Source organism: Lutra lutra, chromosome 11 (genome assembly GCF_902655055.1).
Source record: "Lutra lutra chromosome 11, mLutLut1.2, whole genome shotgun sequence".
Lineage (NCBI taxonomy): Eukaryota > Metazoa > Chordata > Mammalia > Carnivora > Mustelidae > Lutra > Lutra lutra.
Window position 1 is genome coordinate 60835242 of NC_062288.1, and position 24858 is coordinate 60860099.

Sequence of the window (24858 nt, forward strand, 5' to 3'; positions counted from 1 at the left end):
TGCTCATGTACCTGGGCTTCTCCAGGTGTGTAACACTGCCAACCACCCGGGGCCAGAGATTTGGTGGGGGCAGGGGGGCATGGTCGAGCCCCTGTGGCAGGGCAGAACCAGGATTGGGGACGGGGACAAGGTCCATAGCCAGTTTCTGAACAGGACTCAATCCTGGGCAGCGGGCCCACCACTCTCCCATCGGGAACAGTGAACAAGGATCTTGTAAAATACACAGACCGAAGGAAAATGACCCTTATTGACTGAAACCAGCTGTGTCAGGCTTTTCTCGCTGTCTCTCCTGATTTGCTCTCTCAAATAAATGGATGTGGTAGAGGATGAGAGAAAGTAAACAGAATCATTTTTTCTCTCTTGCAGCCACACCTCAGTAAGAGCCTGGTTTTTATAGCTGAAAAATATATGTTTATTTGCTCATTAATTTTCCTCTCTCTCCCTTTCCATTTCTTGGCATTAGGTAGAATGTTATTTAAAACAAGACACAGTTCAGCTTCAAAAAGAAAAACCATTCTGCAAAATACAGCTTGGACTCATTTAATGGTCATTCATCATCCCTGAAAGAGTGGGGTACAAATCTCTTTATTTGGTATACTGTGATGATTTACCCTGCAATGATTCATGATGGCACGAGGATACAGGGAACCAAGTAGGTTCTTTAGGACTTTCAGAAGTGCCCCAATAACCATTTAGTGGCACTGCTTTCCTTCAAAGACGACATCGGATGGTGGGCTCAACCCCAAGGCCTGAGGTTCTCTAAGGGGTGCTTGAAAATCATTTCCTCGCCAAAGTGTGCGTGTTTTCTCCCCAGTGCTGAGAAAGCTTTGGTTTTATCTTCCATTTCCTTCCGGTAGTGGCAAATAACAACATGCCTAATGCAGTGCCTGGCACATGGTAGAAGCTCCATCAATATTTGTTGAGGGAATAAATAGTTAAATGGAATGTTATAAGCTGTATTAGTATTATCGTCTTGGCGTGAAATATGCAACAATGGACTTGAGGCCATCAGGGAATTTCCCTTATCAGGATAAGCTAATTATTTGAGATGAAGATCTGGTGCAGAGCATTTATTGGTCAGGCTCCATTTGCTCCTAATTTAAGGTGAGAAAGTTGTTTGTAGGATTGAAGGGATAACATAGTGACCCACGACTAAACCGCTTTTCAATTTTCCATACCACTTTTTCAGAAAAGGATATCAAGAGAAAGTTAAGCCACATTCCTTTTGTTTCTTTACGTTTTTTTCCTTTACCATTTTTGGGAGGGCAGGCCAGGTGTGGAGCAGGAAGCTCTCTTGACAGTATTTCTACTGCCTGTCTGCCTGCATGACTTCTGTAGTCTTTTCTGCCGACTTTGGTTGACTGATGGAGTCATCCTCCCAGACAAATAGCACCTGCAGTGATCCAAGATGAAAATGCATCCTCATGAGCCTCAGAAGTTTCTTTTATTCATTCATTCATTCATCTACTCTTCGTTCATCTTTACTTTCATTACCAAACTATAAATTTAGTGCCTACTACATACTAGGTCTGTGCTAAAGCTGCCACTTTAACAGCTGCGCAAAATCCAAGGTGGGTCCTGCTCTCATGAAGCTTACAGTCTGGAATGGTTGATGGATATGAATTGAATAACCATATTAATTAATTAAAAATCATATTAAAATCATAACTACAGACTGAAATTAGAAGAGGAATATGACCCTACTGGGACCATGCAATAATAGGAATTGATTTTGACCAGGAGACCGGGGAGAATTTTACTAAGAAGGAACCAGAGCTAAGAGCTATAAAATATCTGAAGGGGGGACCTGGGTGGCACAGTCCGTTGAGCATCCGACTCTTTGGTCTCAAGTTGTGATCTCATGGGTCGGGGTTGGGAGCCCCCACCTGAGGCTCTGGGCAGGGCAGCGGGGGGCGGGGGGGAGTCTGCTTGAAGATTCTCTCCCTCTGCCCCTCCCCCCACTCACCTGCACTCTCTCGCTTTCTCCCTAAAATAAATAATTATTCTAAAAAATAAAAATAAAATGTCTGAAGAAAGGGAAAGAACATTTTAGGCAAGAAGACTATCAAATGCAAAGTCCTGTGGGACTGCGTGGGAAGAGCAAAGGCTGATGGGAAGGCAGGGCCACACCCCTCAGTGTCTGTGCAGATGCCACATTGTCTTCTGAACATTAGAAAGACAAAAGGGTCATAAACCCAAAGGTGAGGAGGAAGTGGGGACAGAAAGAAGGGACACATGGACTTTATCAGAGTTGGGGGAGGGCGAGTGGGAGGGGGGAAATACAAGTATCCATTCTTCACAAATATAACAGAGGAGGTGATCCCCTAAGCCCAGGATCCTTTGCTGCACTGGAGCTTCCTGAAAATTCTTATATTCGCGCTTCTGTCTGCCAAGTTTCAGAAAGAGTGTATCTGGATCTTCATTGTGTGTTTGAGTAACCATGCACTGGACCACGCAGCAATGGCATCTTGTCTTTTCATTTTATCATAGACCTATCTCTTCTTTCTGCCTTTCTTTGGATGATGAGGAGGTGGCATAAAATAGTTCATAACTGTTTTTGGCAAGTGTGCATGGTGTGCCTTCTGGCACCTTCTTTCTTGGTTTAGAGAATAGGCTCTGGAGGTAGCATGCCTCTACAGATCTCTCTAGTGGTGTGTGAGCTTGGGCAGGTGGCTTAGTCTCTCTTTTAGCCTTGCAGGATTGTTCTAAGGATTAGGGGAGACTGAGGAGTGGCGTGCGGCAAGTGCTTGAGTAATGCCAGCCATGGTTATTAGCTGGTTTTACTCATATAGAAAGGTGTCAAAGATCTATTGCTAAGGAGAACAAAGGCAAATTACTTGGAATTGGTGTTTAGCAGGAAAAGAGTAGGCAGATGCCTTTAGTCTTTCACCCCATATTCTTATAATAGTTGATTTTTTTTTACTACAGAGCTATATGTTTTCATAATAATGAAACTGCAAAAAATAGTTGAGAAAATTTATCAACACTACCCAATTTCAAAAAACAAAAACAAAAACAAAACAACAACAGTGATTTCATTATAATCTTTTCCATAATTTTCTTCACCCTTAAGTTTGGAGATCTCATTTGGAAACTTTTTTCTTGGGCTAGAGAAGCACATATCTAAAGTCCAACAATTCATTTTATTTTATTTACTTCTTTTGCTTATGTTATATTCAAAGAAGAATCTAAGTTCCATGCTATTACTATCCCCCTGTGATGAAATTATTCTCCTTATTCCTCCACCTCTACATATGCATGTAGAAAAATGCCATTCAGCCACCAAATATAAACAGTGTGTTTGGTTCATTGGTTGCTGACTTTACTTTCAACCATTGCTTAAATTTTTGTAACAAGCGTTTTTATAAAAATAATGAAATCATTTCAAAAACGAGTTGAGGAGTATGAGTTCACTTTTCTGTGTAGCAGTAAACACAATACCCAGCGTCTAATCTTTCCCAGGGATTCAGGAAGCTTAACTTCTACAGGATTACTACGATGAAGGTCAGGAGCTGATACTCATGAAAGAGGAAGCAAGTAGGCTTACTGGTCACTGAATCTGGATGTAGGAAACGTTTTCAATGATTATCCAATATTAGGATAAAGTCTGTCACATACTACCCTCCCTTTTATTTTATTTTTCAAGTGGAGGTTCTTGGGGCACCTGGGTGGCTCAGTTGGTTATGCATCTGCTTTTGACTCGGGTCATGATCCCAGGGTCCTGGGATCCAGTCCTGCTTTGGGCTCCCTCCTCAGTGGGGAGCCTGCTTCTCCCTCTATTCCCCACTTGTGCTTTTTCTCTCACTATCTCTGCCTCTGTCTCTCAAGTAAATAAATGAAGTCTTAAAAAACACACACATGGAGGTTCTTTGTGTTTAACTAAAGATTTTGATGAATTCAGTTGGTATTCATCAATAGCTTACTCTACCCAGTCGAGAATCATTAATATTATACAGGGCTGGAGCATGGTTGCTTTGACCCTCATTTAAATACAACTCTTCCTTTCTGCAGTGATCGTACACCACTGTTGTTAATTAGATAAGAATACAAATCTGGAGAGAACTTTGAGTCCCCTAGCAAATATTTCATGGAGCCAGCGTGAGCTTGCCAACCAGACTAACATCACTGTAGAAGATACGTTTCCAAGGAATAACTGTATTATACAGTACTTAGCACATTGTGCCCCTCAGGATATGATGATAATTGCCTGTGTACAAGAAAAGGCAATTTTGAAGAAACTGTGACTAAGCTGATTACCAACTGATTCTTTAAATCGGGGCCAACAAACTATGGCCCATGGGCCAAATCTGGCCCGCTGCCTAATTTTGCAAAGCGTCTGAGCTAAAAATGGTTTTTACATTTTTAAGTGATGAAAAATCAAAAGTAGAATAGCATTTCATGTCATGTGGAAATTATATGGGATTCAAACTTCCTGTCCCTGAATAAAGTTGTGTTAGAATACAGCATGCTCATTCATTTACACACTGTCTACGGATGCTTTTGCCCCAAAAGAGCAGAATTCAGTAATTGTGACAGAGAGCATAAGGCGTGCCATGGTAAAAATATTTACTATCTGACTTTTTCTAGAAAAGGTTTGCTGATCCCAACTTTAGATTCAGGTAGAAGTCATTTGTGTGCACGTCTGTGTGCTTGTTAATGGATAATGCTGTGGGGTTAGAAATATGCCCAATGATATGGCCATCAAAGAAGCTCTAGAATGCAATCCTCCAAATCTTTCCATGTCCCTCATTTCCTTCCCAAAATAAGAAGTTACTGCATGAGAAAAATTAGGTTATCAGGAAAGACTTTGAGAGATCTCATGAAAACAAATGGAGAAGACCTACCTACTGCCTCCAAAAGTTATAGATCATGAATCTAATTTAAAGCCCAAAATAACATCAGTACTATCCCTGTATTCTGAAATTTGAAGTTATTTCCTCTTTGTACTCAAGAAGTCTTTTGAGAGGAAGAAGTCTTTCATTCTTGTGAGCCTTACAAAATACAGTGCTGTATCAGATGAGCCGTTTGTTCAGTGGCGTTATCATATTAAATGGTTTTATTTGGTTTATGCTTATATTCAGCTACTGACAGGATATGATGATAATCGATAGTAGGAAATTAGTGTGAAATACCTTTTAGTAGACTGTCTAAATCTTGACAGGGTATCCTGCTTCTCTGCTATGACAGCTGAATTAACATTTCCAGCGGACATTGACCCTCCTACCTACTAAAATATAGATGAAAACTTGAAATTAATATAAAAGTCATACCACCAACCAGTAAACAAATGTTAGCATTATTATTACTAGCAGGAGCACCATAACATGGAATTGAAAATAGGAGTCCTTTTGATTCAAAATCAATCTTCTGTACACGACTGACCTCAGTTGTCCCCTCTTGTTTTGTTCTGTTTCAGAGGTTGAAGGCCGCGTTGACTCACCACCCTGCTGCCATGTCCAATGGGAATATGAACACCATGGGACACATGATGGAAATGATGGGCTCCCGGCAGGACCAGACGCCACACCATCACATGCACTCACACCCGCATCAGCACCAGACACTGCCAGCCCATCACCCGTACCCACACCAGCACCAGCACCCAGCCCACCACCCTCACCCTCAACCCCATCACCAGCAGAACCACCCACATCATCACTCCCACTCCCACCTCCACGCGCACCCTGCACATCACCAGACCTCGCCACACCCACCCCTGCACTCCGGCAACCAAGCACAGGTAGAGCCTTTTATGATCTCTTTCCCTCTTGTTGTTATCAGTGCAAGCTCTGATGCGGGGCCCTTTGGCAGCAAGGTGGTTTGACGAGCTTGGGTGTTCTGTCTGACACTTGCGGGAGCGCTGTTCTTTCTTAGGAGGTAATGATGACCTGTAAGGCCCTCCCAGATCCTAGTTTCTAGAAATAATACGGTAAATACTAGTTCTAGTCCCTGGGGGCAAATGTAAGCTTCAAGTTCTCCAAAATCTGTTTTTTGTTTTTGTTTTTGTTTTTGTTTTTGCAGTGAGTTACAAAGGTAACTCTAAAAAAAGTAATACTGATGGAAGGATTAGGAAAAACTGAAGCATCTGAAGAAAGATGTGAATAAAGAATGAGGAAAATAAGTTAATCCTAGCCATGTTTTTAACTGCAGTGCTTTCTAATGTAAAAACTCAATTTGACACCTCTAAAATGGAAGTTAAATACAATGGACAGTCTTCTGGATAAAACCAAATGCTAAAAAGCTAAAGAACAACAGTTCTAGGCAGACAAAGAAGCTGGGTAATGGATGATAGGGCATAAGGTGCTGGGTAAATGAGGAAGAGAGGTGACTCATGCCACCTAGTGTGAAATGCGTTGGAGGGAGCCGACAGAGAGCCAAACTCTGTAGATGATTGGTTCTAGAGAAAGGCCAAATCCCAGGGGTGGAGAGTCACCAGAAGTGGCTAGAAAGAAAGCCAGCATTTAGACGCAACTGAAAGAGGGTTGGGGGACCAGGCAGACGTTATGTCACCCAGCCCAAGAAGAGAGGCGGGTCCATGTATCCGAGTAAGTTTTAGTAAGTGGAGGAAGGGCATGTCTAGGGCTGGCCCTAGATACTTTGGATCTTCAAGCAGGATGACCTTTGTCATTCCCCTCCACCCATTCCACACTGCCAGGTTCCAACCAGTTGGGTCAGAGTGGTGTTGGGAGCTTGGAATCGCCAAATAACACTTATTCACCATCTCTTCCATCGTCTGCCTCCAGACCTCTCCCAAGGTAGTTTGGGACCTTTAGAACCCTCTCCTTTATTACACACCAAACTTGGACGGCCACCCACAAAATGGGTCATTCACAAGTACTCTCTGATCTATTCAATAGATAAGCTTGTTCATTAGGTCAGCTGACTTTTGCAAAGGTAGTTAGAGGAGTTCTATATAGCGAGGAAGAGTGCAGGCTTTGGAGTGAGAAATCTGTAAATTCTTTTCCCACCTTACTTGCTATGTGACTATGGTCAGTCAGCTAACTCCCTGAGCTTCCATGGTCCATTTGCAAAATGGGGTAATGGTAGACAAAACTCATAGACTTTTAGGAGTATTAAGAGAATGTTTGTAAAGCCCCTGACACAGGAATCAATACATGTTAGGCATGATTAATTTCCAAACTGAAGTAATACGATAGATGTTTAGCAAGTGGTTCATCAATAAAATGCCACCCGAAGCACCTTTTTAGTCAAATGTCATAGTAGGACATGGAGACCTTTAGAAGGGACAGAGAAAACTAGAAGTGCAAAGATAGGCAGATAAATTCACATGTGTACTTTTTTTTTTTTTTTTTTTTAAGGAAAAGGATAACATCAAGCTTTGGTTGCCTTGTCAGCTAGTTACTTCACAGACAAGTTTAACCGTTAGTTGAATATAAAAGCCATTCATTAGCTAATTACCAATTAGCCAATTGCCCTCCATTTCAAGTCAGTAAGCGGCCAATTGTATATGCAATTAGTTAATTGCTATTATAATTAGCTGCACAAACAGTTGCTTTTTAATCCCATACTAAAGAGAAAGAATACAGGTTACTCTTGTTAAAATTTGAACAAGATCATTCAGACAGTACTCAAAATGCCACTCTTAAATTGTATGAACTTGGCTGATTACAGAGATCTTGTCATATTGCTTAAGCGTACCATGATTAAAGGAACAGAAGTTTATTAAGGCCCTCCCGACTGAGATTCTAATATGACTTGGAATAAATTTGTCTTTATGAAATAACAAATCGTTATTTTTTAATCAAAACTTCAGAGCCTCTATGCCAACAGAATTCTATTTTAAAAATAAGTAACGATAATTACCAGGGGCATAAATTCTGGTCTTAGGGTTGCATTTGCACTTCCTCCTGGCTGCTTAGGATTCTCTTGCATGTACAGATGTGCTTTCTAAGTCCTGGTGCCACTCCTCAGTCACTAGAAATTCCTTTTATCCAAACTCCACTTTGAAACCTGAACCTGTACTGAGCCTGTAACCATCACATAACTTACCCTGTTGGGAAAAGGCACAGGACAAGTGTCAGAGATAGAGGTTGGTTAAAGTTGGAGTTGGAGAATACAGTATCAAATATGAGGCCTTGGCAATGGAGAGCCAAACCCAGTTTTACCTACTTAAGAATCTTGTCCAGTGCCGACAATTAGACATCACGAATTCTCGAAATGTATAGGCAAAAATAGGCAAGTTTGCAGGTTCCTTTCTAATGCTTTGCTTTGAGGTCATTAGCTCAGCACCTAGCACCTGAAATGACAAGTGCTATACCTTTGCCAGTAACAAGGATTACATCTTCACCAGCCACTCTGGTGAGTAAGACCGTCAACGGTTAATTCATTGTGTTATTTCTCTGTGATAGGGAGGAAAGGAATCACCAATAAGCAATTTTAGAAAATGTCTCTGGTTTAAATAAAAGACCAAGATGCAGTCCAACTTCAGTCCTGAGCCTGATTCTTCTACAGTGAGTCATATTTGCTTTGATAGAGTTTAAGATTAAAATATATCACTTTCAGTCAGCTGATGTCAACTAGTAGCCATGATTAGAACAATTACAATCATTCTGATTGATTTCAATCACAGAATTAGAATGTGGTAGGAAAGGTTGCTACGCTTTCTTTTAAACACTTTTTTGTTGTTCTTGGCTATTTCTGTAGGTTAAATGTCTCTTATAAAACAACTTTATAGATATTACAGCCATAAGTCTGAGTGACTGAGAAATGAGAAGGAAAAAAAAAAAAGCCACCCTTTATTGAGAGCGAAGAAAGGGGAAAGGCGTGTGGTGCATTAGGGAAGGCATTGGGTGTCCAGACACGTAAAGAGTCGGTCGTGGAAATTTCACTCAGTGCTATGTGTCGGCCTCATGAAGGGACATAAAGCTGTATGGGCAGGAGTCTCCAAAACTTTAGATACTGCTGAGCCCTTTGTAGTTCTTAGAAGGAATCTAGGAGTATAGTAAAAAGTTTTAATACAGTGCTTTGCCACTGCTAGGGTTTCCTTACGATATAAGTGTATGGTGACTCCCAACCATCTCTCCCTGCAGCACAGACAAGGTGTATTACAGAACTCAGGGCTGCTCTGGGCATCCCTCACATAGGCCCCCCTTCTAGCCACCTGGAAAAGCCTGTCTCCGGCAGAGCTCCAAGGAGCAGATGGACCCACCTGGAATTTGCAGGTCCAACTAGGCCCTTTGTGCTAAGAGCTCTGAAATGGAAAAAATAGGATTTCAGCTGCTTTCCGGGCTTCAGAGGGTTCTTTTGGTGGGAGTCACAGTGATGATGATGTCCCAGAGGTGTGTTCTAGGAACACGGTTTTAACACCAGGAGAATGGAAGCCCACAGCCTGCCCAGAAGGAGTTTTCTGCAGATGACAGAAGATGCAGCAGTATTAGGACAATAATCCTGATCTCTCTCTTTTCACCTGCAGCCCTGCGTTGGCACATTAAACCTTTATAAAACAGACCTTAACTAAAACATGTTTAACATCTGAAGGAGAAGAAAAAAAACCAGAAAAAAAAAAAAAGTTTCCTCTGCCATGATTCAGCCAAATGCCTGTCAGGGAAAAATCTCTTTGACTCTGTTTCACAAGTCGTTTCTACGTCTTGCCAAAATATCACAGAAGATAGTTCGGCAATGCTTTTTCTTTTCATGAGCGTGATTTCACTGTTGACTTTGCTCTTAGAAAACAAGTTTGATCTGCTTACTAAAGCAACCGACCCTCTGTGCTTTGTGTTCCAACATCAGCTTGGGTTTCCTCTCTCACCCAGCATGTTCCTTCTCTGCCCCCACCCCCGCCCCCGTGCCCAGCAGGTCTCACCAGCGACACAACAGATGCAGCCAACCCAGACAATACAGCCGCCCCAGCCCACAGGGGGCCGCCGGCGAAGGGTAGTGGACGAGGATCCTGACGAGAGGCGGAGGAAATTTCTGGAACGGAACCGGGCAGCTGCCACCCGCTGCAGACAGAAGAGGAAGGTCTGGGTGATGTCACTGGAAAAGAAAGCAGAAGAACTCACCCAGACAAACATGCAGCTTCAGGTGCAGGCCACTGTCTCTTTTCTCGGGACTCAAAGGCCCTGTGTATGGTTGGCATTTCCTGCCTGCTGGCGGGCACTTGTTGACCTAAGCAGTACTACCTCACATTCGCCCACAGAGCAACTGCACTTACTCCCCAAGGTTTATTCACTCTAAGACCCTGTACAAAACAAAATAAGTGTTCAGTTTTAACCTAGCCTGTCTACAAAGCTCTGAGGAGGGAGAGCCTGCTCAGCTGAGTTATAGGGCTGAGAGCACTGGCTGTGGTTGGACGGAGGTTCACACTCTTGTTCAGCAATTAGTTGTGTTTAACCTCCCTGGCCCTCAGTCTCCTCATCTATAAAATGGGAAACGTAGAGTCGTTGGGAGTCATAAGTGAACTCATGTCTACAAAGCAGTTTTCCCAGTTCCTAGCACATAATAAATCTTCAGCCCAACCGTAGTCTTTATATTCACCAGGGAGAGGGTGGCTTTGATTCCCACTAGATTACCTCTGTTTCAGTTTCATTGAAAAAAGGAACATTTATAGTTGTTGTTTTGCTCTATAAGAAAAGACATGTTCCCATCTCATTTTCAAACTCAACAAGATTTGAATGTTGTGGGATTTTTCCCTTTCGTGGGTGGCTCAGTGGGGGACATTTTTCCAACAAGGCCCCTTTAGGGAGCATTTGCGAGAAGGAAGAGAAAAGTCTCGTACCAGGGCCTCTGTGGCAGACTTCATGCCATACAAATGATACGCCCCGGGAGTCTGTTCTCACACAAAAAGAAATGCCCCCTCCACCAGCAGAAAGAGAGCAACTAAATAGATTATGTGGCAAGCATGCAGGGAGGGCAGTAGAAGTTAGAGATTATAGCCTGGTGCTTCTAGGAGCAGAAAGAAAGTCTGAAGAGAGGAGGGAAGGGGGGAAAGATTGCCCCAAATAGGGAGGATCTGTACCTTAGTAGTTTGTAAGTCACCTTTCCCTTCCCCTACCTGGTTCTCTGTGCGTCCTTAGAACGGAACACTAAGGGTACCAAACCCCCAAAGTTTTTGCATATTCCATGCATTCAAAGGAAATGGCCTTGGGGCGGCCAATGTATAAACTGAAAATATATAAAGGAAGTTTGGGTTATGCATGGGCTGCATATGGATGTTCACATTTTCCCCTAAATTTTTCATCCTTTTTGTGGTAGACATGAGAAAGAAACTGGGAAACATATAGAACAGATATGGGAGAAGTACAATAGTAAGTCCTCCCAGTACCTTCTATGTGGATGAAGGTGGAGGTGGGGGCTGTGTCTTGTTTTATTATCCTGTCCCCCTACTTCCTACCCCCTCTTTCTAGTACAGTGTCAAGCTAATTTGCTGAGTCCGTGTGTGTGTCTATCCTCAATATCTGCTTGTTGAGTAAATGAAGGAGTTCCCCATCTCTGGAGTGTCCAAGCACTGGCCACCTGACCACTTGGCCAGGATGTGATTGAAAGGAGTCAAGCCACAGTGGGATGGCTGGACTCTAACATCTTGAAAGCCGTAGCAGCTTGAAAAGTTTTAGTTCTAGCCACAGCCCCAGTGGTATGTGAGAAGCTTTTAGGTAGAAGATGGTAAGCACTTTAAACATGCAGAGTAATGTTTTTATTTGTATGTGAATTGAAAAATGTAATTAGAACATCAGACCTTCAATTTCACAGATTCTCTTGGTAAGGATGAGGCTAAAATATTAAATAATGAGTTAATTTGTACAAACACGTTAAGTCAATAAAAACTCTGGTGCATGTGGGTCTAGCAAATATTACAGCCACTGGCTCTGCAATGACCAAAGTGCGGGAATCCCTGGAATTTGCTACCAGTTCTGAGGTTTGCAATAGGACCATGAAAATGGTCAAGATTGTGCCATTCTTGGAAATTGCCAATCTTGGCACTATTAAATTTGGGGCTTGATAATTCTCCATGGTATCCTGTTTAGGTAGATAGTAGTATTCTTGACCTCCACCCACTAAATATGAGTAGCACCCTCTACCTCTCCCCCAAGTTGTGACAACTGAAAAGTCTCCACACATTGTCAGATCTCCCCTGTGGGGGCAAAATCAGCCCTAGTGTCTTGAATGAAGGAGCCATAAATAGCCAGCTGGCACCTATCAGATGCCCACATGTTTAAATCAGTTTTAACTAAAATGCATCCTTGCAGAAGTATTTCAGCATATTGACTGTGGTGCTGGAGCTTGAAAACAGAAGGAGGTCATAGTAGAGATCCAGAAGAAGCAAAGATGCTGGTCTACCTTGTGATCAGATATGTTCATGACTTGGCATATGCCTCTATGTCATTGCTCTTATAAAACACAGAAGGTTAATTTATCCTTTATGAGATCCAAATACATTAATTTTTACCACTCTTTAGAACCATCCATGGCTAAGGAAAAGAAGATACTAGAATTCTAGGCCCCGAAAACCCAGGGGAAAAAGTTCTATTTGGGCCAGTCAACAGGCACCAGTGTTTTGGGTTGTTAAAGGAGTGCCCAAGGAAGAGACAGACTCTGAAAAGACTAAAATCTTTGTATTTTCCGACCACTGCTTTGCTTCAGAGGGACGGAAACCACAGCCATTCCATGTTTTCGGTGATGCTCAGTGCTCCACATCATGCCTTGTGATGCTGGAGAGGATACGCAGCTTCTGCTACCTTTGAATGACCCTTTCCCTCCTACTGGACCTTTGTCAAAAGAAAAAGGTGTCTCTCTTGAGGCTGGTCCAGTGAGCCAAATTTTAAGTAAACAGAAATGGAAGGTGCTAAGCAAACAAACTCTAGCCAAACGGAATATCCAAGGTCTGGATGGCCAGCTGCCACTTCTGGGTTGTTTTTCAGCATAGAACCTTTTAGCTGGGCTGCAGAGTTTCAGATTGGAAAAAATCAGACCTAAGAAAACAAAAATCAAACTCCCAGGCTTCATTTCCTTGTCTCACAACAAATCTGTCCCCAAGAGGTCCACACAGGTATAGGAACTGAGGGAAATACTAGAAACCACCTGATCTGACATTTTTGTATAGGGAGAAACTAAGGCCGGGGGTACATGAAGAGTCTTCCCGAAAGTCACAAAGACAGCAGCACATAGTAGGATGAGTACGCAATCAAGTCTTCTCTTGACCCAACCCACAGCTCTAGGATCTTTGATTGTAGAGAATTCTTAAACAAGAAGAACCCACGTGCTTTTCTCTGACAGGGTAGCTAAGATCAGCTCTGAATTCATCATTGACTGATGTGGCACTCAGTGGATTGTTTGTGTGCAGTAGACGATATGGAAATCATCTGGTCACCCATGGAAATAATTGCTTTTCTTTTTTAGTGCAAAGACACATGGCCTAAGTCGCTGCTGAAATTTTAGACACATGAGCCCAGGTTTGGGACTTGGCAAGAGAAGAGGCCAGATGGGAACTGTTGCCTTACAAATTGAAAGTCCTTTGTTTTAGCATGAAACAAACCTGGCCTCAGCTAATCTACAAAAAAGAAAAAAATAAGCAGGGAGGGGCTATATTATAGGGCCCATTTTGATAATTATTTTTTTGGCACAGACTACTGCTTTGCATCAAAAAGCATTCTGGATTTCTCATATTAACAAAATGACATCCCCAAAGCCAAAAACTCCAAATGCAGCTATTAGGGACTTCTTGGAGTACTTGTTTAAAGTATGTTATTATGGTGTTGAATGTCTCTATAGGGGCGCTACTTCATCCCCCAGACAACCTTATGGATTAAAGAACAGATTAATTCAACCGCATCTAGCCTCCGACAGTCCCTGTCTCAATGGCTAACTGCTTTAGAGTAGCTAACCCACACGAGGTTCAAAAAGTGAAAAAACTGAAGGGCTGATTTCAATAGGATAATTCATACCTGATTATTAATACTTGTTTTTTGTAAAGTGCTTTTATATGAAGACCTAGAACGATTACTATAACCCACATAGGGGAATAAAAAAAAATGGTGATTCGCCTCAATTCATCAAGCAAGGTAATTCAGAGTAAGAAAGTGCCTCCAGAAGGCCTGGTTTTTACTTCCCTGCTAGAGCTGTAGGCAACATTTTATTTCTTTCATGCATTTTGAAACATTTGCTATCTGGTGGTTCTCTTCCAAAATGAATTCAAGGTGAATTCATACTTGTGTTCCCTTGAAAAGGATTTTTATTTAAAATACAGTCTGGCCTCTCCTGATCAGTCATTGTGGAGATTTGAAGATGATTATGCATGTGCACAGCCCACGGTACCCCCTGCTTTCTCTAGGGCAGTGATTCTGGACCTTTCTTAACCCAAAGTCTCCCTTGTGGAATCTGACGGAGGCTCGGGAGGCTGGAGAGGCTCTCTCAACACTATGAACCCATACAGGGACGTGAGGTTTTGTGCTACACAGAAACTATAGATAGAGCTTTGGAATCTGCCCTGATAAGATTTGGAAGCACAAAAGATACTAGAACTGGCTCCCTCAGGAAACTTGAGACTTGAAATACAAGCTTATCTGAGAATACTAAAAGTACTTAACTAATGAATAAAAAATAAAGATCAAGTCCTTCGTTCGATTATTAGGTAGCTAACTTTCTCCATAGAAGGCAAAACAGAGACAGTCAAAGAATAAACAACTACGTTGCCGGCAGGAACTAGGGAACTAGTCCCACCATCTTGCTTTAGGTCAGTCTGGTGTGGCCAATGGGGAGGCCAAACCGTGTTTTTCTGAAACCCCTGTTGAGAGCTCTTCTTCCTGCTGGAAGCTGCCCCATGAATTTCTGTTGCTTCTGTGGCCATTAGACTTTGATTTCCTCCTTATCAGCATCATAATTACATGTGTATGATCTAAACAGAGGCTGAGGGTTCTTCTCTATGGAGAATACTAATCAGCATTCATTTTCCAACCATAAGATAACTAACATAAATATTAACACATTATTTTAAGAAATATGTCCTTATTCACACATATCTTTAAACGATGATCAGTTATCACCATAGTCTTCAGGTTCCTACCCTTTTACAGACCCTCCAACTCGCAGGTTCTCAGTTCCTATACTTAAGAAGGACTAAAGTGCTTTGCTCTCTGTAGACAAAAAGTGCCACTCGGGTCATCTATTTTGTATGGGGCTTTGGTTAGAGGCCAAGACACCACATATGCTGTTCATAGCAGTGATTGGTGCTGTTTTATTGTGGCCTCTCATGCAAGCAAAAGCTTTCTTATGAAACAGCTTGGGGTGTGCCAAGTACTGTAGGCAGTTAGCTCCTTGTGATTGTAGAAGCCCAAAGAACGGAATTGAACGTGTTTTTTTAAGGAAGGGGCCTTGAACACTTTGTGCCTGGGAGATCGAACAATGCCTAGAAAAGGTGGGATGGAGCAGGACATAGTTGGGGAAGAAACGGAGACTAAAATCGACCTCTCCAAGATGGCTGCCAGGTGCGATTTTTTTTTTTCTAGACGTGTAAGAAAGCAAGAGAATCCTGTTTTGTTTTATTTTATATACTTATTTGTTGTTTCCTAGGTTACAGAAGATTATGGGAGGGTTTAGTAAAAATTGGAGCTTGACTCCATTCTCTAAGAACGATTGTCTGCATTATTTGCAGCAGAGATTAGAGTGCAGTTGTCTCAGCGGTTGTGATTCTAGAAAAGTACTATATCTATAATGTAAATGCAAATAATATGACATTTCATTTTGAGGCCAAAATATATATATATGTGTTATGTAATATATATATATTTTTTTTTTTCTTTTTCTCCACTTTCATTTTGGTTTTGCTTATTTTGTTTTAAAGCTTTATTTATTTATTTGTTTGCCAGAGAGAGAGCAAGTGAGCGTGAGCAGGGGGAGGGGCAGAGGGAGAAGCAGGCTCCCCGATGAGCAGGGAGCCTGATGCAGGACTTGATCCCAGGACTCTGGGATCATGACCTGAGCCGAACGCAGACACTTAACAACTGAGCCACCCAGGAGTCCCTGTTTTTTTTTTTAACTAGGGGTTGCCTTCTATTTAACAGTCTAAAAGTAACTTTCTTTTACACATGCCATTTTAAGCAGAGGGAATCTGGGAAAAGCAAGGAAGGCTGTCTGAATTTAAATGGGCATGAAATCAAAGAGGAAAGAACTGGTATTTAAGGCTACAATAAGTTGTCTTATAAATAAAGTTGTCACACTGACCCCAGAATTGACAAGGGTCAATTTTGGTTTCGATAGGGCCCCTTACCCATCACACTCCTTTGGAGGTGGGAGATGCAATTCACCCTCCTGAATGTTTTTGGATTAAGAGCAATTAAGTGATTTATTTGTCACTAATGCTAATTTCTCTGATAGGCATTTTTATTTTATAAAATTTGGAGAAGAGAAAAACTTTCATAGATTAGATTCTTACTATTTTGTTACTTACGTTACTCAACTTTTGATTACTTATATTTTGCAAATGAATTTAGAAATGTGGGGTAACCTTTAAAACAAGTTTCAAAAAAAATTTTTAATTAACTTTTAGAATCCCAAACTTACTTTTTTAGGTGATAAATACATGCCTGAAAAAGCCAAGTTCATAATAAAAGTGTAGATACAACTTAATGACAGCAATGTTAAAACACCCTTTTTTGTGTGCATGTTTTTTTAAAGTCTCCCACATGTGGAGTACAATGTCTGGCAGCCACAAATGAATATTGGCCAGAGAGAGGGTAATATTTATCACAACTATAAATTTATGGGTTGTTTTAGATAGTGCTATGTTTACAGTTTACTTTTATCAAGTGGAAGCACCTTAGAACCAACCAATCTATTCTACATTCATATTTGTAGACAGTGGTGCCAAGTACATTATTCTACAAAGCTATGAATTGGTCTTTGTGAATTACTACATAAAGTGGAGATTCGAGGCACTTATCTAAGTAAATAAGAAACACACACACACACACACACACACAATCCACAACACCCTGTTATTGATGGTGGAAAAAGTTTATTGACTGAAATTAGCCAAATTAGTTAATGAACCAAACAAATTAATTTAATTGTAGCCAAAACTTCATTGCCCCTCACCTTCCAGGGCTGACCTCATCCACCAGTAGAGGATCAACATTTGTTCCATGTGCTTCCATACCTTCTACTAAGCAGATGTCAGGCAGGGATGTGCTCTTATACCCCATTTGACAATTCTTTTGGGAAATCTGGTGGTAGATGGGTTGGCTTATTCTGAAGACATTTTGGTCTGAAGCCACTAATTCTGCCACTCGGTGCTCCCCAATGCATGTGCAACATTCACTTTCTTCACATATTGAATGTCAACCTGAGCTTATCAAGTGTGAAGATGATTATTATGAATAGCTAAATTCAGTGATTGCTCAGTATGGGCTAGGCAATGTTCTCAGCATTTTATATCTATTGTCTCATTCAGTCCTTACAACAACTCAAAGAAATTTATTCTGGTTTGATCTCCAATTATAAACAAGGTCTCTGAAGTTCATCTGGCTTACATTTCCTGCCTAGACTCACCCAGTAAGTGTCGGGTGAAGATTCCCACCTAAGTCACCTCACTCCAGAGTCCATCACCTAAAGGATATGCTCTGAACTTTTAATAGGATTCAGCTCTAGAGTCAAAATATGGTCTTTTCAATAAGTCCCTGGTAAATGTGAGGACCAAATTAAAAGGAAGCTACATATTTTCAGGTGAATCCCATTAAATATTATCCTTAATGTCATTCAGACACAATAGAAAAGTTTGCCAATATCATTGTTGAAAGTGCATGGGGACTTGTATTCTCTGGTCCTTTCAAACATTTTTGATATGTCTCTTTCCAGAATGAAGTGTCCATGTTGAAAAATGAGGTGGCACAGCTGAAACAGTTGTTGTTAACGCATAAAGACTGTCCAATAACAGCCATGCAGAAAGAATCACAAGGATATCTAAGTAAGTCATTGACTTTTCTTCTTTTCTTAGTGTCCAATTTTTTTTGCCACTAATTTTGCATTGGATTTTATTGAAAGAGCAAAAGTAAAGTGTAGATTGCACCAGGGGGATCCCTCTTTTCTGACCCCCTCCCCATGCCCACCACCTCCCAATACCTTCTGGCTAGAATTTCCCTGGAATTTCATATTGTAAAATCCTATCGAATTCCAGTTCCGCAGCCAGCAGGAAAATAGCTTGCGGGAGCCCAACTACCAGTGGGCTAGCCGTCTTCCAGAGAAATCCAGGGGCTGGGTAGAGGCCTAGGGGAAATCACATCCAATGCCTTAAGGTATGCTGCCTCTTATTCACTGGGCTGAAAAGCTAGTGACTTGGTCTTAGTTTTCCAATAAGTAAAGTGAATCCCTTTCTCTAGACCCCAGTTTCTGTATCTGGAATGTCAATAAGTTAAATGCTAGCTGAGTGGGGGATGGTGGGAGGAGCAGGGATTCATGGCTGAAGGTCAATTTATTTTCAAATAATTTTTTAGATTGAGCAACACAGATTCTCCCACCACATGTGAGTATTTTTCCACATTTGATATATGGATGGCTATTTGAAGATACAAACATGGGGAAGTTTACATCCCAAGACTCGAACACATGAAATCATGTTGCTGGTACAGAAAGCATGGCTTTGCTTGTAGCTATAAAGTGGGAAGGCATAGCTTTTGACTACAGTTTAAAATAAAGTTTTGAAATTAATGTCCAGGAGCAAATGTGTGAAACTCTTCTATCTCTAGTAAATGCGTAGTAATGTCTCCCTGAGTAGCCCACAGGTCCACCCAAGAAGAGCTATATTGGTATGTGTGTGTGTGTGCTTTCTCCTAGGTCCAGAGAGCAGCCCTCCTGCCAGTCCTGTCCCAGCTTGCTCTCAGCAGCAGGTCATCCAACACAATACCATCACCACTTCCTCCGCCGTGAGCGAGGTGGTGGGAAGCTCCACCCTCAGTCAGCTCACCACTCACAGAACAGACCTGAATCCCATCCTTTAAAATCTGCTGGTGGGTCAGACCTTGCCTCCAAGAAGAGCTGTCGCATATCATGCGTCCTTTCTTTTAAGGGCATTTTTAGAATTAACTCAGACCTGGAAGACTCCTCAGCCCTTCAGAGACTGGCTTTCATTTTTATAGTTATTATGGAAATGTCGTCTTTTATACTTAGTTATATAAGAAAAAAAAGGGAGTTATGCAATTAATTAATCTATCAGCTTGGGAAATGCTTTGGTGCTTTTCTCCAATTTTCTGGTACCAGTTAACTTGTTTATAAATTGAACTCTTTCTGTATATAGACACGGTTTCATTCTTATCAGTCCAACCCTTTGCTTGAAACATCGAACCTTGTTAAACCGCAGCTTTTAGCCAAAATGAGGCATAACCTAGATGTCAAGTAAACGGATGCGAGGTAACTGGGTGGTGAGTCTCATGACATTGTAACACACGTCGAGTTTGTGCTGTGATGTCGCCAGAATTCCAGATAAACACAGAGCCTTTTCCATAATTTTGTCTCTTCCTACAAAAAATCCTAAGACCCACTGATGTCCAAATAAAGCCACCGAGCATCTCACCCACCTCCACCTCCTCCCCTTGGTCCACTTCCTTGAATTATCCTCTGATTTCCTCCAATCTTCCTTTCCATTTCCACTTTTTCCTGGGCTCCCTGTGAACTCTTTATTTTTACTTTCTGCTGTTTTATGTTTCCCCCTTTAGAATTGCACATAAAAAAGAAAAATAATGCTTAAAGAGGAAAAAAAAGCAAATCTCAAAAATATGGATCTAGCCATTGCTTTCCTTGCCCATGACCCACAGCTGGAGTTCATTCACCTCTTGCTTTTTACAAAATAGTAAGCAGGAGATGTTTAATGTGCCTGATTTAATGTTTTTAATAATCAGAGCAAATAAAAGGTGGCTTAGCCATAGGTGAGGCACTGTTGAATGCCAGCTGTGGAGACACCAGGGAAGGGAGCCTTCTAAGCCTCGATTGTGAAGGTCCAGATTATGATGCAGGCTATAACATCACACCCTCGAATTACAACTGGTTTATATGGCCTGTCTATAAGGTTGAAAATCCATGTGCTGTATAATAATTCAGAAGGGCTCTATTCACTACACATATTACATTGTTCAATCATCAGCTGCTAATAGATTAAGATTTATTATTATTTTTTCTCTTAAGCCTATGGAACTGGCTCTGCTGTTCTGGTGGGTGAAAGTAGACGTACCACTGGAGGAGCAAAGAGAAAGAGAAAACCTAATGTTTCCACAGGGGTGCTTTCAGCCCTCCCAGAACAGCCAAAGCCTTTGGCTGCTGAACGAATCCCATGGATGTGGCTACTCCACTCTTCTGAATAATTCTGATTTATATTTCCAAGAACTTTCATTGACTTGCCTATTACGGAAAGTAGATAGTCCCGAACCACAGTTGTGCCTCATTGAAACAAGCCATTCTACTGTGTCAATGTTTTAATATCACATCTCACAAGTAACAGGGACTAATGTTTCCCTCTAGCAGTCTAGACAGGTGCTGGTGTTTCATCTCCATTTGAATGCTTGACCTAACATGAGAGAGTGAGTGTGTGTGTGTGTGTGCGTGCACGTGTGCACATGTGTGTATGTGTGTTCATGGGATTTAAAATAATATTATTTACAAAAGGTGTAGCTTTTATAAGCATTCAGGAAAGGGAAAGACATGTATGGGTGTGTGTCTATGTGTTTATCTCTCACTATAGCATAACAATCTATTTTGGAGAAAAAAAATATGAGGGTCATGAAGCATGATTTTTATAACTAGTTTCAGTTTTATCGAAAAACTTACTTTTCAAATCAGTATTTATCAGCAATTTTTTTTTTTAATGTATGCAGTGCTTTCAAAAGAAAGTTTTGAGTGTCCAGAGAAACTCATGACTGGCTATGTGATCTAAAAATCCAAACAAAAGCAAAAACAAAACAAACACACACACACAAACAAAAAAAAATTTTTTTTTAAAGAAAAGAAAAAAATGCAAAGGATTTTCTATTATATTTTAGACAAACATATCTCTTTTTAAGTATTTTAAATACTGAATCCATAGTTGTTTTATTTTGCATCCCAGCAGTAACAGCTGAACGATTGACCCTAACTGGCTTCCTAAGAAATATTTAAGATATATCTGTATTCTGATATTAAATTTAATTTTTTCAAAACTCCTTTCTAGGACCATGTATGTGTCTCTCTAAAAAAGAAAACTCATTGAAATGTTTGCTTGGGTTTTAAATTTTTTTATGTTTTTCTTATTTTTTGCTTTAAGTAAACAAAAACTTTTCTTTCTTTACTGCATGCATAGCACTTAATGAAATGGATTTTTTAAAAATCCACGGGTAATATCAGAATGTCCAGGGAATGGGCTGTCACTAAAATTATGGTTTACTTTACTTCTGTTCCACCTCTTGATTGAATATTTAGTTGTTAAGCTGAAAGCCTCTGTAGTGAAGAACTTGCTTGAGTTTCTTAATTCAGCAACTTGACAGTTTGACTGATGTGCATTATATAGAGCTCAATTATGTCTGTTTTTTATGCTAAATAGGCAAACTAACCAACCACACACACACACACACACACACACATTAGCAAACGGCCCTCAATGTACAATTAGAATAAACTGTCTTCTTGTTACATTTAGAGCCTTTAGGTATGTTCATTAGCAGTGTGGAAATACAGTAAAATGGAAGATGCCAGCTCGTTGTCAGAGTGTCTTGAAAACCTGAACAGAAAGGCTTGTTGGTCAAATCCACACTCAGCTTATCAATATTAAGTACTTCACTGGAAGGTCCAGCCTTCACCAGACCATGGAACAATCGGTCTGCCTGAAAAACCCCTCTGTGCCCTCCATTTTTTGCCAATCTGGGAAAACATCTTTTTTTCTGCCCCATTCTCCTCTCCCACTCAATTCCTGGTCATCCGCCTGTATCTTCACCGAGCCAGTGTAATGACCTTCAGAGCACCCATCCTGAGGAAGGAAAGGCCCTGCAACACCGCCTCTCCTCATTCGTGTGTGGGTTTTTTATTGGCAGCATCTGCCTTTGAAGTCACTGCCAGCCTACCTGAAAATTTCTACAGTGCTTCCCTTGCCTTCTGTGATGGGACCCGACTTAGGTACCCTGATGGCATTTTTACCAGGTGATCCTAAATTGAGGCGTTCACATTGTATTTCTTCTTAAGACATTTCCCAACATATGACGCCAGGACAGGTGGAGTAAATCCTAAGGATGAACGTACTCATTTTAAAGTCTGTCTTAAGCTGATGTTTTCCCTTTACACCTCCATTCACCCCTCCCTACCTCCATGTTAGTGTGCGCGAGCGCCAGTGTTCACATGGTCCGTGGGAGATGGCAGTTTCTGTGGTGTCACTGAATGAATGGTGATAATTTGGGTGACTCACTTGGAGCAAAGCTCTTTGGAGCCTAGCTGGTCAAAGAAATCAAATGCAGCACCTGTTCTGAACAGAGGGGTGTCAGTGATGGATGTTCAGGGAGTTGGGTCGCTGTTATGTCAATTTCAGTGTGTCAGTTGCGTTTGCCATTAAAATCTGAAACCAGCTGCGGTGAAAGACCAGCCTTTGGCTGGGGAGTTTTAAGCATCAGTAACTGCTATCAAACTAGCCATCCAGTTAGGATAGAATGTGCTTGTTTTTGGTTAATAAAAACCATCGAAGAAAATATATTTGTATGTATGTGTGTATACAGTGGAATTCAAGGACCAAAGCAAAATTTGAACAGGAATCTATTAATTTAGAATTTTATAAGATATTTATTAATAAATGTTATTTTGAAACATTCCATTTGAACAGTATTCTTCTGTAGGATCTACTTGTTTTTAAAGTATTAGTTCATAATAAACTACTCTAGATGTGTATATCTTCATTTTTCAGGGTTTCAAACAGCTATTCTCCATCATGTGGTGGAAGTATTTCGCTTAGATCTCTGTGCATAGAAATTTCAAGGATTTTTATTGCTCTGTGAGTTATTTTTTAATCTATGTTCTGAACGGTTTTTTTAAAACATTCTTTTCTCTTTTTGTCTTTTTTTTTAATTCTTAAAGTAAGCTCTTTCCTTTAGGAAGCAGAGTTCAGCTAAAGGGAATCAGTAACTATAACTGGAACAGCTTTCTTACAAAAGTGTAGGACCTCCACCTCTGCTTCTCTCCACCCCACCCCGATTTCCTAGAATGCCTTGCACTATTCAGCTTCCTTAGTGCTCCCTTTGTCCAGTCCCAAACAATGTGCCGTAGCTTTAAGCCATTCAAGTTCCATTATGCAGTATATCTGAGAAGGAAAAGGAAACAACCCATTTAAATTTGAATAAAACTGTGCCTATGCGAACAGTAGCAATTTAGAGTCTCTCTTCTGCTTTTAAAATAATTTATATTTTAAAATTGCACTTTAGCTTTTTCAATCCCTGTTTCTCTGGTTCTTTCTCAAAGACCCTCCCTTTCCTCAGACTTGCCTTCTGCTCTCCTCTTTCCAACTCCCCACCCTTCCCCTCAGGCTCTGAGCTGCATCATTTAAAATACTTTACAGAATATTTGCACCAGGTACATGTGCGTGCGTTCCTTAGTATCCTAGCAAAGACATGTTCCTCATGTCAGCCTAGATGAAGCCTGCTACGAGAAAACCAAGGAGAAGAGCCAGTTTATACTCTTTAACCCTTTATTCATAGCATGTTTAAAAAAAAAATGTTATATTATGCAACAGATGTGAGGCAGCAGCTAAGCTATACTTAAGAATTTTCTATCTCATCCTCCAAACCAAAGTGTCCTGAATGAGCCAGGAGACTTACTCTTTTGTGCACCATGGTGCATGTGGACTGTGGTCCCAGCCGTCGTCTCTCTGAGGCTGAGGAAGTAGTAGTGGCCCTATTTCATTCCTGGGTCTCAAAAATACAATGTTGCCTTGTGACATAACTAGGGACAGCACCTGTGTTTTACAATGATAATCTGAGAAAGGACAAGACGACACTGAGCAATAAACTTACCAGTAAAATTCAATACCAAAACAAAGAAATGAAAACAAAAACAAAAACCCTAACTCATGATGTTGTGAAAGTGAAAAAGCGTATGTCCACTCAAAATATTTTACTATTTCTTGTGGAGTTTTTCAGTGATGTAATGCTTATATCCAAATTGCTTAAAGAGTGTTTATATATTTTTTTCCTTATAAATTGTCTATTTTTTAAAAAAAGAAACTATTTACCACAAGTTGAAGAGGGGGGTAAGGCCAAATTGCCAGCATTTGTTAAATGATTAATATTCTTAAGTGGCACTCTGATACGTTTCCAAGCTTATCATCAGAGGGGAATCAGTAACGATCAGCTCTTGTATTTCGACCAACTTATAATATGTAGCTTATTAGAAATCAGGATTTAGAAAGCTCTTCATAAGCCATTTAGAATTTCCTACCTTGAGTTTCATATTATAGAAGTTTCTAGGATTTTTTTAAAAAGAGAATTATTTTAGCCTCAGGACTGAGAATGTGGAATCTGAATAAATTAGCTTTAACTATATTGTTAAAATCTTATGCACAATAAGCTCATTAGACTCTAGTTGGCTCCTTTAGAATACCGATGCCATTGACAGGAGATAATGGAAGGTATCAGCCATGCTGCAGTGAAGGGAGCTTCAGAGAAGGGGTCCTTCCCAACCAGCCAGCCAGTGGAAGAGAAGACCTACTCACCCTCTTTCCTTCTACAATCTGCTAAACACACCTGCCTCAGAGAGAGGAGTTCTGCGTTTTGAGGTTTGGCTTAGATAAATGATAAGCTTGAAATCTTCTCCCTGGAGAGTACCTGGGGTTTAGGATCTTCTGAAAAGGCCCAGAAAAATGGCTCTGTTCAAACACAACGTTCTAGGACAATTGGAATATAAATATTATCC

At 40.8% G+C, this 24858-nt stretch overlaps 1 protein-coding gene across 4 annotated transcripts in view; it reads left to right on the forward strand.

The window, feature by feature from the left end:
- CREB5 (cAMP responsive element binding protein 5) overlaps positions 1-23651 on the forward strand; it is a 410198-nt gene extending 386547 nt beyond the window's left edge. For 3 of the 4 annotated variants that reach the window (XM_047695012.1, XM_047695011.1, XM_047695014.1), the window contains 4 exons: positions 5417-5740; positions 9817-10044; positions 17809-17917; positions 18784-23651. In XM_047695012.1, the coding sequence (XP_047550968.1) occupies positions 5417-5740; positions 9817-10044; positions 17809-17917; positions 18784-18947 (825 nt within the window). In that variant the 3' untranslated portion in view covers positions 18948-23651. Of the gene's footprint in view, positions 1-5416; positions 5741-9816; positions 10045-17808; positions 17918-18443; positions 18473-18783 lie in introns of all 4 variants that reach the window. The other variant, XM_047695013.1, reaches the window with a different exon arrangement.
- The last annotated feature ends 1207 nt before the right edge of the window (positions 23652-24858 follow it).